The sequence below is a fragment of the Lacerta agilis genome, chromosome 6 (genome assembly GCF_009819535.1).
Source record: "Lacerta agilis isolate rLacAgi1 chromosome 6, rLacAgi1.pri, whole genome shotgun sequence".
Taxonomy (NCBI): domain Eukaryota; kingdom Metazoa; phylum Chordata; class Lepidosauria; order Squamata; family Lacertidae; genus Lacerta; species Lacerta agilis.
This window is the reverse complement of record NC_046317.1, coordinates 26,981,046-26,995,554: the sequence shown is the minus strand read 5'-3', so window position 1 is coordinate 26,995,554 and position 14,509 is coordinate 26,981,046. Positions and strand designations below refer to the sequence as shown.

The 14,509-nt window shown below is 42.1% G+C and overlaps 1 protein-coding gene across 1 annotated transcript in view; it reads right to left on the bottom strand.

Annotated features, from left to right (window-relative positions):
• LOC117048201 (uricase-like) overlaps positions 1-6,892 on the bottom strand; it is a 38,044-nt gene extending 31,152 nt beyond the window's left edge. Inside the window, exon 1 of the mRNA XM_033151696.1 lies at positions 6,761-6,892. Within this exon, the coding sequence (XP_033007587.1) occupies positions 6,761-6,808 (48 nt within the window). The 5' untranslated portion in view covers positions 6,809-6,892. The remainder of the gene's footprint in view (positions 1-6,760) is intronic.
• Between the last annotated feature and the right edge of the window lie 7,617 nt (positions 6,893-14,509).

Here is a 14,509-nt window from a genome sequence, read left to right as displayed (position 1 = left end):
GGGGGTGGGGGGTGGCTAGGAACATACATGAATGCTTTATATTTGGCGAAATTACTTTGCAAAAATGTATGTATTCAGAGAAATCTACACTGAAGTGCTGATGAATTTTCAGGGTATATATATATCACAAACCGATGTGGAGATGTAGAAAACTGAATTTATATTGGAAAAATGAGAAACCAAGAATGCTCAGAATTAACATCCCTAAAGTGTATTTTAAAGGGGAACATGGCCTAGTCCCTATACTTGATAGTTATTTTGTACATGGGTCTTAGTACCCATCTTCTCAAGATGATTCAGGGGACCAAACGCAATGTCTTGAGGTCACATGTGTGGTGTTGCGTGGAGCCAGGGGAGTGGGGGCAAACACCTTCTGAACACTGAGGGGGCCCATCCCCCTAAAACACCAGAGGTGTGAAAGTGCCTCAGCCTCTAAGAGCTGGTGCATGGTACCCCATATGATTTAGCAAAATGTTCTATCAATCAGGGTGTTTAGATTTTCATCAATCAGAAGCAGGGCTTTTTCAGTGGTGTCCCCCACAAATGATGGAATTCTCTCCTCCTATAGGTCAAATTGGCACATTCTGGCCCTCTTCTGCTTTCTTTTCTGCTATTTCCTCTTTTGCTTTCTCTTGTTGTTTAATGTTAGTTGTAGCTTTCAAAGTAATTGCTGTTTTAACTGATAACTGCTTTGTTATGATTATTGCGAGAAACTTTATGAGCCACTAGAGCTGAAAAGCGATTTTTTAAAATCCAAACAAATAATGAAACTGCAAGCCTATCTATACCTACTTAGCTGGGAGTAAGACTCATTAAACTTCTGATCAGGCGTGTAAAGGATTGCACTGAAAGAATCAGCACTCAGAAGATCTAGGTTCAACCAAGTAAACAGTTTGGGCCTCTGCTTCTAATACAGTGGTACCTCAGGTTACATAAGCTTCAGGTTACATACGCTTCAGGTTACATACTCCACTAACCCAGAAATAATGCTTCAGGTTAAGAACTTTGCTTCAGGATAAGAACAGAAATTGTGCTCTGGCGGCACAGCGGCAGCGGGAGGTCCCATTAGCTAAAGTGGTGCTTCAGGTTAAGAACAGTTTCAGGTTAAGAACGTACCTCCAGAATGAATTAAGTTCTTAACCTGAGGTACCACTATATTGCAAATCACAAAGTATTAAGATTCCGGTGCCTGTAAATTTGGGTTAGCATATCCCCTGCAGCTGTGTCATGGATAAACTTGGGTTCCAATAGCTGAGCTTTACAGTATGTGCATGAATTCATTTCCTCTTGACAATGTCTCTACTTGACGGGGCGGGGGTGATGTCAGGGTGGGAATTACAACTATGTTGCACTCAGCAACTGCAAGGATTGAGCAAAGGCTTCTTTTTTCACTTTCATAAATATAAGAGCTAGAGCAGAAAAGCATACAAGGAAGTTTTTGAGCTGAAGGTCTTCTTTGTATTGAGAGGTGGGATATCAGTGCTTATAACCATGGCCCTGCATAATGTCCATATCCCTGTATACAGTCTTTATGCCAATAAAGGTATTGTATTGTATGGACAGTAATGGGAAAGTGTGGATGGTTATCCTTGCTTCCCAATTAGTGATGAGGAAGATGATTGAATTCAGTTTGCATTGAAAGGCGAGCCTGTCATTTTCACACTTCCCAAAACATCCACTCTTTCTGAAATGCAAGAACTTAAACGCAGCCTGATCTTTGCACTGGAACTTGGTTTTGGTAAACCGCTCAGAAGCTTTCTTATAATCAAGTGGCATATGTACGTTTTGTTAAATAAATTTTTAAAAAGATTGATCCTTTGGCATTTTGGTTGCATTTGTGTCTTATTGGTTTCAAACTTGTGAACTGCTAAGAGGACAAGGTTCATTGTGTGACGGTGATTGCTCTTTGCTTGGAGAAGCTGGTGGATGACTAGTTGCAACCATGATGAAGGTCCAGATCATAGCTCCAAATTGGCTTCCGCAAAGAACGAGCTTGGAGAGACAGGGTGAAAGGGATAAAAGATTTATTCCTAGAGCCAAGCGGCACATACAAATAGCTAACTTGAAGATTCAGTTAAAAACTTGGATGGAAATAAGCACTTTAGATGGGTTACGTTAACTCAAGCTAAGGTCACCAGGAGGCAACCCAGAGAATATTTGCCCTATTGCAGAGAGTGTGGGGAGGGCAGGCAAGAACACTGGGGGAAGAATAGCAGCCTCGCCTTCTGTTTGATCTGCGTATTTAAAGGTGGCTTCACGTTCTCTAGTTGCAACGTGGCAGCCCCCACCCCAACTGAATCAGAGCAATGAACAAAGTAGACCATTGCAATAAAACAAAGGCTAGTAATTAGTAAAGATCTGAAGGCAGCGCTCTTTTTTTGTTGCACAATGTGTTTCAGAATGAATGCATTCTTGCCATAACTGCAAGTGGCAGGGAAGGAGGAGTCTGGCAGCAGAATTCCTGCTTCCTCATTCATGCCAGACTAATCTTGGCAAATTTTGAATAGGACGTGTAGCAAAAAGACACAACTGAAGAGAACTTCTTGCCAATGCAAGCTGGCAGGTTATTTTGTCCACCCGTTTGGTTCCCTCTCTGGCACTAGGCATTTAAGCAATGCCTTTCAGGAAAACAAAATGCAGCATCTGCACCCCGAATCCAACACACCAGCAGATGTTGGGCTTTTTGCTGTCTGTGATATATCCTCCTCTACAAACCAAAGAACATCTGCTTAGGAGTCTAGTGCTGCCACACTGGGTTAAGTGTAGAATATTGCAAAGCAATGTCAACCATTCTCAGAATAACTACCACAAGCGAGCATACGAAGCTAAATTTCCAAGGAAGAACTCATACCATATGCATAGCATGCACAGTTTAAGAACTAAATTTCTGGTTAAGGTTGCAATTTTCAGGAAATGTTCCCGCCAGTAGATCCCCCTGGCATGAGGACTAGGCTGTTAGGAGCTATAAATGACAATTGTGTGGTGTAATAAATTATTAGATTTACTTCTGGGATAGTCCATTTCTTGCCTGTCATGACAATCCCTGCTTCAGCCATAAACTCAGTGCATGATCTTGGACTATAGTCACTGACTGAGTTTGGACATTATGAGAAGAGTTTGGACATTGTGATAAACAATGGTTTATCATGATGGAAATGAATCTGGTCTCTCTAGGACTCAGACACCCTCCTCCTCTGATGAGGCCATATGGAATTTAGGAGCATTTGTTTCCATTTTTGATTAGCCACAGTTTGTCATATTGTTCAGCCTTGACAAACTGTGTTGTTGTTGTTTTCTTATCTTGAAACAAGACAGCTTCAAATCATCGTTTATGAAGCTGGGTTTAAACTAACCACAGTATAGGGTTTGGAAGTGGCCGCACAAAACAGTTGTTCTAATTTACTTGGTCAGTCTGTCTCTTAAAATAAAAGCTGTAATACATGTTTCTTACAACTGATAACTTACCACTTTTACTGAACTGCAACTTATACCTACACTTTTGAAATCAACGCGCAGGTGAAGTTCTATCAACATTTTATGCTGTAAAATTTGGAAGACTTACTGGAATTTCAAACAGCAAAAGGGGTGAGGAATTGGGCTTCTGCAAAGATTCCCCACATTTGGAAATGACCACTCCCCACATCAATTGGGAGGCGACTTTTGCGTGGTCGTGTGCAGCCCCCTAGAACCCAGTGCAGCTCCTGGTAGTTCGGGCTGGCTTCATCCTCCCCAGGCTGGATACCTGCGGTCTCCGCCTACCTCAGTCAACTGCTCAATCTCACCTGGGAGGGCGTTGCCAGGGGGATTGGCCAGGTAAGGGGAGGAACCGCCCTGCCCGCACAATAGAAGGTGTAGCTTACCTGTAAGCAGCAGTCGAGCTCCCACCCTCCACTCCCTCAATTAACTCTTATTTTGCAGGTTAACCTCTTTTCCACAGGCACACAGGCACTGCTATGTCAAGGCCGCTGTTGAAGGGCCAGAAAGGAAACGTCACAACTTTGGTGGTTTCAGGCCTTGGGCGGAATCCTTTAGTCATCTTCCCAAATGTGTGTGTGTGTGTGTGTGTGTGTGTGTGTGGTGACCCATGCCCCCTTTGCGACCATGATACCAGGTTTCCCCGTTAAAGGGGTCTTGGGGAGAGGCATTGTCCATACACCAAGAGGTTATCATTGCTCTCCCCCACCAGCGGCGGCGAACAGGGGGCGGGCTCTCTGCTTGAACGTATGTTCTCCAGAGCCAGCCCAGTCCCCACACATTCTGGATAACCCTGAAGTCTCCCAGATCCCCAGCCGGGGGCTGGGATGGATAAACGCCAAGGTCTCACTACATCTGAATCTTAATAAAGTTGTGGCCAATTTTAACCCCATAGCATGTGTCTTGAGTCATTATTCTGCTCAGGGGTCGCCTGGGGGTTTGGGGGGACCACACCTGTCCACGCAACTGTATTTACACAGAGGCCTTTCTCTCACAGACACCAGGTGAGACTGATGACTGAATAGGGTTCTACGAGTTTAGAAAATTACTATATATTTCACAGGCACACCCTATATTCCAAAATCCATTTCATTTGAGGGCAACTCTTTTCCATGCTTCCTTACCATCTTCCATAACAACAAATCTTGAGTCATACGTTAAAACACCAGTTCCATTTTACACAGCTAAAATGTGATAGCTTATTATAGTCTCGTAGCACATCTGACTTGGAGATTTGGAAATAAAACAGGGAGGGGAGGATCAACACACAGTGATACCCAAAGCCTTGATCAGTGAACAAAATCCTGAAAAGAAGAGGGAGATTCTTGAACAGAAGCAGACAACGATGTCTAAGAGGCAATGCCACATGCTTTTTGCTGTGTATTCATTGGGAAAGTACATGTTTTTTTATCTCTTCCAATTTCTGGGAAATGTTTGTGACATTCGCCTTTGCTTATGCTTAGAGAGTGAAGAAATAACTCTGATAGCATATGATGATTGGAATGTTTTCCTGGCAGACTTGCATAACAGGAGTTGTACTGGATCAGATAATCTTATTACAGAAAGTTCCCCCTGTCACTGCTCAGATTTTCCCAAGAAGCCCTTACAAGCTTTCCCATTGTATGCACCCATCCTCTGATTTTCAGAATTATACTGCCTCTGCTTCTGTACATAATAGTCATTGATAGACTTGTCCTCTGTGAAATAAATTAACCTGTTTTAAAATCAATCTAGTGTGGTGGCCATCGTCAAAAGTTAATTATATACTGAATGATACAGTACCCCTATTTGTCCTTTCTGAATCTACTTCCAATCCACTTCATTGGGTGACCCTGAGTTCTAGTACTAGGAGAAAGGGAGAAAAATATATCTGTCCACCCAATCCATTGAATGTATAATTCTATTAACTATGTTGTCTTTTTCTCCCGAACATCATACACTGATCAAAATTTCACCTTAGCTCAAACACTTAAATCTGTTCCAGAGAGCATTAGCGATAAAACACCTTGAAACTCATCCACCACAGTCTCTATTGCTATTCCAACATTTATTATATCTACAAAACACCTCCTCCTTGCTGCGGATCACAATATAAATTGAAAATTTCCCTCTGTCACACACAGCAGACTGATGAGGTAGTTGCCTAGTTCTCCGAACACAATTTTACTCCAAAAATGGAAATCAAAATATGCTTCCTGTCTGACTCCAAGCTTTCTCTTTTGACTGCATTGGACAATAAAAAGAAGGATCTCTTATATCAAGTGTGTAATAATTCATAGCTGCTTGCAATGAACTAGACCACCAGTGGAAATTACCAGAATCAGTGCAGTCTTGGTACCTAACAATTAATGTTGTTAGAAAAGAGAACACAGCAAATGTACCTATCCCATAGATTTGGTCAGAGCAGATTCCTCTCTGTCACATTTCACAGGTCAGTAAAGATTCTTTCCATACACAATTGCCTTCCCTTCCCTCAAAAAATCATTTTGGAAGCATACTATCTCGCTAGTATGTTCGATATGCTTCAAACAAGTCTTTAAAACTCCTGCTGTGATTCTAACTCACTATTGTTCGTCGAGATCTTTCAGTTTGTTGCAGTTTTGTTTACATCGTAATCATGCTGAAAATGTTCAACAGAAATATTTTAAAGAAATATATCCGAAACTCCAGTGCGTAGAAGCCAAACATTATGAACACAGAACATGAAACCGAAACTGATTTCACTAATTCTCATGGTGTAAAAATATACACTAGGTAAGAGATTGATGGTGACACTGACAAACTGGATGATCCATTAAAACCTCCGTAGTGTGAATTTAATTTCACAGGCATCTGCAGAACTTGAATGGAAAGTGTTCCAGTATAAGCAGTTTGGCATGATTAAGAAAGTACTACTCAAAACACTCTGCATATGAAAGGCTCGGTCACTTGAAGACTAGGAAATAGAATTTTAGACATCAAGGAAATAGGATTGTGTGTGCTTGGTGCCATATCCTTTTTTCCAAGATGATGGCTGCATTCACACATCTTTCATTTAGAACTTTCCTCAGTGCCATAAACAGAATTTCCCTTTTATTTAGAACTCCCCATTATCCCCAGTGCTTTCCCCAAAGACATTTACACACACACACACACACACACACCACACCACACATACCCCGTGATTCAAACACTGAATGTGAAATCTGTCTACAATAGCATGTTCATCTATGTTCATCTGAGATGCCCGTCCTTAGCAATGTGCTAAGGCACAAAGCTTTATTTTTAAGAATGAGATCTGACTTACAGTAAGGTGGCACGAAGTAGGTCTCTGACACACTGTAGGTCTCTGCATTTTCGACTCTTGGAGATGGCTCAGGAAAGTAATAGCAACTCAAATTATCTTCTGGCTGCGGCAGCTGCTGCTGGTGCTTTATAAAAAGTGTCATCTTCATAATATGTAAGGTGGAGCGATGATTGAGGGGTTGGCTTGACAGATGTAAATATTGCAGCACTTATTCACTAGCGCTGCATTTCTTTCTTTTTTTCTGCCTCGGGCAGAAATTTTAATGAAGGAATCTATCCGTGACAACAAAGGGAGCAGAGAGGCAAAGGGTTGAATCCTGCTGCTTGTAGTTAAAACAATGGGAGTTTACCTTCAAACTTAATGGTAACAGGACTTCAAAGACTGAGCAATTCCGGATTGAAATAAATAAATCTGAGGGCGAAATTCTAATTTAAAATCAATTGGCACTATACAACATAGCTAAAAGAAGGCCAATTTCCATATTACCAAGTCCAGGGTTGCCATGTTTTATCAACAGTGGTTTTGGGGCCAGGAGTGTCTTTTGCTACAGAAATTATCTTTACACAAAAGATGGTGCCAAGTAGCAGTGAGGGGTATATGGGTATGGAACATAAGAAGTCTAACCATCATTATCCATCACTGTGTATGCAGACCCTTCAAGTGCCCCTATTTTCTAGGGACAGTCCCAGATCTACAGAAGCTGTCCTGGTTTCTGATTTGATCACAGAATGTCCCTATTTTCACCAGATAAATGTTGGAGGGTATGGAGTTATGTGACACCCCCGCCCACCGCCCCACTCCCTGAGCCAAGGAGATACAACCTTTAGAAGACACCTGAAGGCAACCCTGTATAGGGAAGTTTTTAAATGTTTAATGTTTTATTATGTTTTTATATATGTTGGAAGCTGCCTGGAGTGACTGGGGCAACCCAGTCAGAGGGACGGGGTATAAAAAAAGTTATTATTATGGAACAGAACATCCCTATTTTCATCAGAGAAATGTTGGAGGGTATGGCATGACACTTTACAAAATACCAGAGGAGAAGTCTGTGCTCTGAGACGCAGTATGACAGGATTGAGGCAGGATAAAAACCATCCTATATACTAATTGTTTCTTTTGGTAATGTGGCTTTAATTCATTTTCATCTTTAAACCGTTTAACATAGTTGCATTGAGATATATCTTTGTTTACATTAGAGCATATGGCATGCAAAAATTAACAACAATAAACACTCAGATAAATGTCTCTGAATATAGTCACAAAGTTATGTCAAATTATATATACCCAAATGATTACAGTCAATACAGATATGAAATGATGTAAGTTGCATGAATATTGCTTAGACTGGTGACCATAAGTAAAATGTATTTTGTGTTCATAACAATTAGAACATATAGGAATTTATAGGATGTGGGGAAGGAGGGAAAATCAACATCTGTACTTCATGCACACCAGATGTGCTGTAAACTATGAGTTCTGTTCTACTATATGCCTCAATATTTGTGTAATCACTAAAGTCACATCAATCTGCACAAAAATTGTTGTGTTTCTTTTGACTTCTTGCAACTTTTAATGTATGTGTCAGTTTTTACAATTATGCTGTTTGCCATTACATCATTATGCCATTGATCCATAGTTAATAAATGCAGTGATTTCCATGTCCTGCAATAGTTGCACTTGCAGCTGTTAATAGATGTGTTATGAGTTCTTCGTTTCTAATTTGCATCATATCACGCCTATACAAGTTAAGTAGAGACAGTCCTGGGGGTCATGGGCACTGTCTGCCTTGTAATCAAAGATATTTTTTGTAAATACATTTCCCCAGAACATTTCTATTTTTGGACACTCCCACCACAAATGCTGATATTTCCCTATATAACAATTCTGAGTTATACAGTCAAAACAGCAGCCCAAACACAAGAGGGAGGTATCAGCAGGCTAGAGGGAACTCAAAGTTTAGTCCCCCTCCCTAAAAAATATTGGGAAGGGGACTAAGGGAATTTGGGGGCAGGGAGCCCAATGCAGAAATGAGATTCCGACTAAACATTAGGAAGAACTTACTGACAGTAAGAGCTGTCTCTGTTATCAGAGCTTTTTAAACAGAGGGTGGATGGCCATCTGTCAGGGATTCTTTAGTTGTGATTCCTGCATTGCAGGGGATTGAATTAGATGACCCTTGGGGTCTCTTCCAGCTCTACAATTCTATGATTCTACAATCATGCACCTCAGTGTAGGAGAAAACGTGGGATGAGCAAGTGATTAACGGCAAGTCATGTAAACACCCCGCAATATCAGGATGAATGCTCATCACCTTATAAGCAAATCAGAATGCATGTTCAGTAAAGACCAGACATAGCCCAACCATGGTGTAAGCTTTGTGTATGCTGATTGGGATGAATGCTGAATAAACAGCTGATCTGGAGGAACCCATATACTAATATCGCCCACACACAAGAGGAGCGTATCAGCAGACTGAGGGAAATCTTGAGGTTGGGTGTTTTAGATAATTCTGAGGTTTGCAGAAGTACAGTACTCGAAAAATGCAACTTTCCCACAGGGCATTTGGAAAATGAGAAATGCAATTGCTGCTGCTGCTGCTGCTATTAGAAACTGTTATTTAGTGATTTGTTGTTCTGTGTTTTAATGCAGTGTTTCCCAGCCTTATGTCTTCAGCTGTTTTTGCACTACAACTCCCACCATCCCTAGCTAGCGAGACCAGTGGTCAGGGATGATGGGAGTTGTAGTTCCAAAAACAGCTGGAGACCCAAGGTTGGGGAACACTATTTTAATGGACTGTGCTTTTAATGGATTCTTATTTGCATGTTTTAATCATACACTGCCCAATGGCTTGTGTAAAGGGCAGTACAGAAATCATCAAGATAACAGATAAATAACTGAAGATGTGAAAACAGCTAAAAGTAGCCGAGTGAGGACTAGTATCTTCAGTGTGGACATGGAATGCTACCAGACTGTTCAGGAATGTAAAATGGAAAACTGAGTGAAAAGGGGAATTAGAGGAGTCACTCCTGAACGAAGGCACTGCTCTGATTTACATACATACAAATCCTTTATTCGACCGATAGTCAGAAAGAAGAAAAATATTTCTCAATACAAAATTATAGAACTAAAAACATCAGAGGGATACACAATTAAAAATAGGACAGCACTAGTAAAATAGGACAGCACTAGTAAACCTCGTGCTCTGATTTGGTATGAGGCAGCATCCCCTGTCCCAAGCATTTTGTTGCAAGTTCCACTTGTGGATTAGAAATGTTTGTGATTGGAGGATTGGAGAAGATCAGAGGATTGGAGAAGATCAGTCTACATCCCAATCCCAAAGAAGGGCAGTGCCAAAGAATGCTCCAACTACCGCACAATTGCACTCATTTCACACGCTAGTAAGGTTATGCTTAAAATTCTACAAGGCAGGCTTAAGCAGTATGTGGACCGAGAACTCCCAGAAGTGCAAGCTGGATTTCGAAGGGGCAGAGGAACCAGAGACCAAATTGCAAACATGCGCTGGATTATGGAGAAAGCTAGAGAGTTCCAGAAAAACATCTACTTCTGCTTCATTGACTACACAAAAGCATTTGAATGTGTCGACCACAACAAACTATGGCAAGTTCTTAAAGAAATGGGAGTGCCGGATCACCTCATTTGTCTCCTGAGAAATCTCTATGTGGGACAAGAAGCTACAGTTAGAACTGGATATGGAACAACTGATTGGTTCAAAATTGGGAAAGGAGTACGACAAGGCTGTATATTGTCTCCCTGCTTATTTAACTTATATGCAGAATTCATCATGCGAAAGGCTGGACTGGATGAATCCCAAACCGGAATTAAGATTGCCGGAAAAAATATCAACAACCTCAGATATGCTGATGACACTACCTTGATGGCAGAAAGTGAGGAGGAATTAAAGAACCTTTTAATGAGGGTGAAAGAGGAGAGCGCAAAATATGGTCTGAAGCTCAACATCAAAAAAACTAAGATCATGGCCACTGGTCCCATCACCTCCTGGCAAATAGAAGGGGAAGAAATGGAGGCAGTGAGAGATTTCACTTTTTTGGGTTCCACGATCACTGCAGATGGTGACAGCAGTCACGAAATTAGAAGACGCCTGCTTCTTGGGAGAAAAGCAATGACAAACCTAGACAGCATCTTAAAAAGCAAAGACATCACCTTGCCGACAAAGGTCCGTATAGTTAAAGCTATGGTTTTCCCAGTAGTAATGTACGGAAGTGAGAGCTGGACCATAAAGAAGGCTGATCGCCGAAGAATTGATGCTTTTGAATTATGGTGCTGGAGGAGACTCTTGAGAGTCCCATGGACTGCAAGAAGATCAAACCTATCCATTCTCAAAGAAATCAGCCCTGAGTGCTCACTAGAAGGACAGATCCTGAAGTTGAGGCTCCAGTACTTTGGCCACCTCATGAGAAGAGAAGACTCCCTGGAAAAGACCCTGATGTTGGGAAAGATGGAGGGCACAAGGAGAAGGGGACGACAGAGGATGAGATGGTTGGACAGTGTTCTCGAAGCTACTAACATGAGTTTGGCCAAACTGCGAGAGGCAGTGAAGGATAGGCGTGCCTGGCGTGCTCTGGTCCATGGGGTCACGAAGAGTCGGACATGACTGAACGACTGAACAACAACAACAATGTTTGTGAAGCTGTTCTCTAGATTTCCTTTGTCCATAGTAAAGAATGATAAAATGGCAGTGCGCTCTATTTTTTCAGGAGGGCAGTGACCACAACCTGCAACAGATTTAGGCACATATTTAAAGCCATTGGTTTTTTTTTAATGAACTTAAATATGCCCAGTTCTGTGCCAGAAGATGTTTCTACAAGTTCTTCTTATCGAGCAAATTTTGTGTTATTAGATTACAAAGCTGTGTATCTTCAGAATACTGAAATTGCTAGGCAGTGGAGCTGGCCCTACCATTAGGCAAAATGAAGTGGCCACCTCAGGTAGCAGATGCAGATGGCAGAGGAGGGCAGCAAGCAATTGGTAGGCTGAACTGTGTGTACCTCACAGCCAGTGTTGTGCCCCCAAGTTAGCCATCTGCCTTCAGGTAAGGATGTTGCTCTGAAGTAAGATTCAGCTGGTTCAGAGTCTGTACGTGGAATGTGGGGAGGGACCTTCTTGTCATTCACTTCAGGCGGTAAAATACCTTGAGCCGTTTCTGCTCAGAAGAGCCTCATTCTGAATTCCATCTTCTGCAAAAAAATTAAAACTGTTCCTGGTGGCAGAACAAGATTGTGTAAGTCACATTTATATGTGCAGGCTTTGGCAGCTAAGGGAACAGTCAGGTTTGCCATGTGGTTTTTCTGTTTTCTTGCTTTTTTAATGGTTTTGTGGACTTTTCGGCGCATACTATTTTTATCATGTTTTAGATGTAAAATGTGTGTGTGTGTGTGTATACACACAGACATGGTTTTCAAAGCGGACAGACATAAAGAAATAAATCCTAAGGAAGAATGGATCCATACTATAAGGCAGGCCTGCCGGCTTGGCCCCGGGACCGTGGGTGCCCAGGGCCATGCATGCCATGGGAAAGCGGGTGTCTGACATCAACAGGTCTACTATGCACACTGACGTTACATGCCCAGGCACATTTTGGGTGGCCGCCCCCCCCCCCCAGCTCCCTCATTGGAGCCTGGCTCCAAGTGGCAGATTTGCTCTTGGGTCAGGTCTGACCTGGGGGCAGAGTGGAGGACAGGAAGCGGTGGCAGTGTTGCCACCCCTTTCCTATACTGGGCTAGATCATGATGGAGCAGCCAGAGCTGCCTCACGCCCAGCCCCAGCTCTGTTTGGGTGGAGAGTTGCCGCAGCGCCCCTCTCCTGCACTGGACAGAGAAGAAGAGGAGAGGCGACTTCCTTCCTCCTCTTTCTGTGGTTCCTTAAATTTATTTTTATCATTTCCTGTGTATTCTAAATTAACCTAACTTATTCTCGAAGCTACTAACATGAGTTTGGCCAAACTGCGAGAGGCAGTGAAGGATAGGCGTGCCTGGCATGCTCTGGTCCATGGGGTCACGAAGAGTCGGACACGATTGAACGACTGAACAACAACAACATTCTTTTATTCATCTACTTTAATTATATACTCTTACGGAACTGCAGGTTATTACAATAATCCAAAGTCCTTATCTGTTTACAATTTGTTTCTAAATATTCTACAAACCATTTCCATTCTTTTTTCTTTTTTTAAAAGTTTGTTATCTTGATTTCTTATTTTTCCAGTAAGTTTCACCACTTCTGCATAGTCTATAAATTTTTGTATCCATTCTTCTTTCTCCGGAACTTCTTCTTTCCATTTTTAGGCAAATAACATTCTTGCCGCTGTAGTCACGTCCATGAATAAATTTCTATACTGTTTAGGTAGTTCCACCCCTATAATTCCCAAAAGGAAAGCTTCTGCTTTTTATTTTAAACATCTTTTTCAATTCATTATATATCATTTCCCAGTAAGCTTTAACCTGACCCCAAGAACACCACCTTCTTTCTCTTTGCATTTCCAACACTTATTCGATTTTGATTTATACATTTTGGCCAATTTACTTGGTGTTAGATATCATCCCTATAACATTTTCATGTAGTTTTCTCTTAAACCATAGCATGCTGTAAATTTTATATCCGTATTATATCCCTCCTTGGTGCGCATGACCCAGGCACAAACAATTGTGGGGACCCGGCCCTTTCATGGGAAATGTTGTGTGGGCTGGAGCACCCAGGCCCCCCCCCTGCACCCGGCACCTATGCTAGAAGTTTCCTTCAAAGTACCTGCCCACAAAGTCTCACCTTCATGATGACAGCACAAGACATTGCCAGAAAATGCACTTAATCAAAATATCAACCTGGTAATGTGTCCTCATCTTTGGCCCATTCATGATTCTTCATGTACTTCATGACCTTGATTTCTACCTTCGGGCTTTTGCGAAAGCTTAAGTAATCATTCTTTAAATGATAGCGTATACATGAAGTGGGAAACAAAACACATAGAATATCTGACTAAACCAGAGATTCCTGTATTGCTTTGACAGTTAAGCCCATTTTTTCCCCCAAGGGAGTGCAAATCTAGATTTCATAAGCTGGGGGAAGGGAGTACAGATATGGCCTTTTTTTTTTACGGCGGAGGCATGTACAGGTTTCCCCTCAACATTAGAAGTTTGCATGAGATGATACATGGTTATGGGGAGAACAGATACGGCATGTTTACTAACAGCGCAATCCTATATAGTAGCGAGGGCCGTGCTGCATGGAGGACATCAAGTGCAGGGCAGGTAGAGAGGCAGGTGGATCGGCTGTTCGACTGACGTGGTCAGGGGTGGCAACTTGAATAAAATATTGGGGGGCAGGTAAGCCATGCCCACATAATCAATCACATGACATGGTGTATGCACACCATTTGATTGGTAATGCCCATCAATGGGCCTGCCCCCATCCTCAAATATTTCATGGGGGGGGGCCCAAAGCCCCCTTGGCCACTAGGAGTTGGCACCTATGCTTGTGGTTATTATGTGCAGAAACGATCTTCTGGGAGGAAGTAAAGGACAGGATGTAAGCATATCTCTGGAAACTGATTTGCATTGTGTGTAGGTTGATACCCATAGTGCTGCAGAATTTTGTGCTGAATATTTATTGCTGAAACTGATGTCTTATCACATTGTGTGTTAGCAAAGTGTGTGACACAGTTTTTGCAGCATTAGCATTAGCTGGCATAATGAGGCAGCTGATGCCAGGATAGTA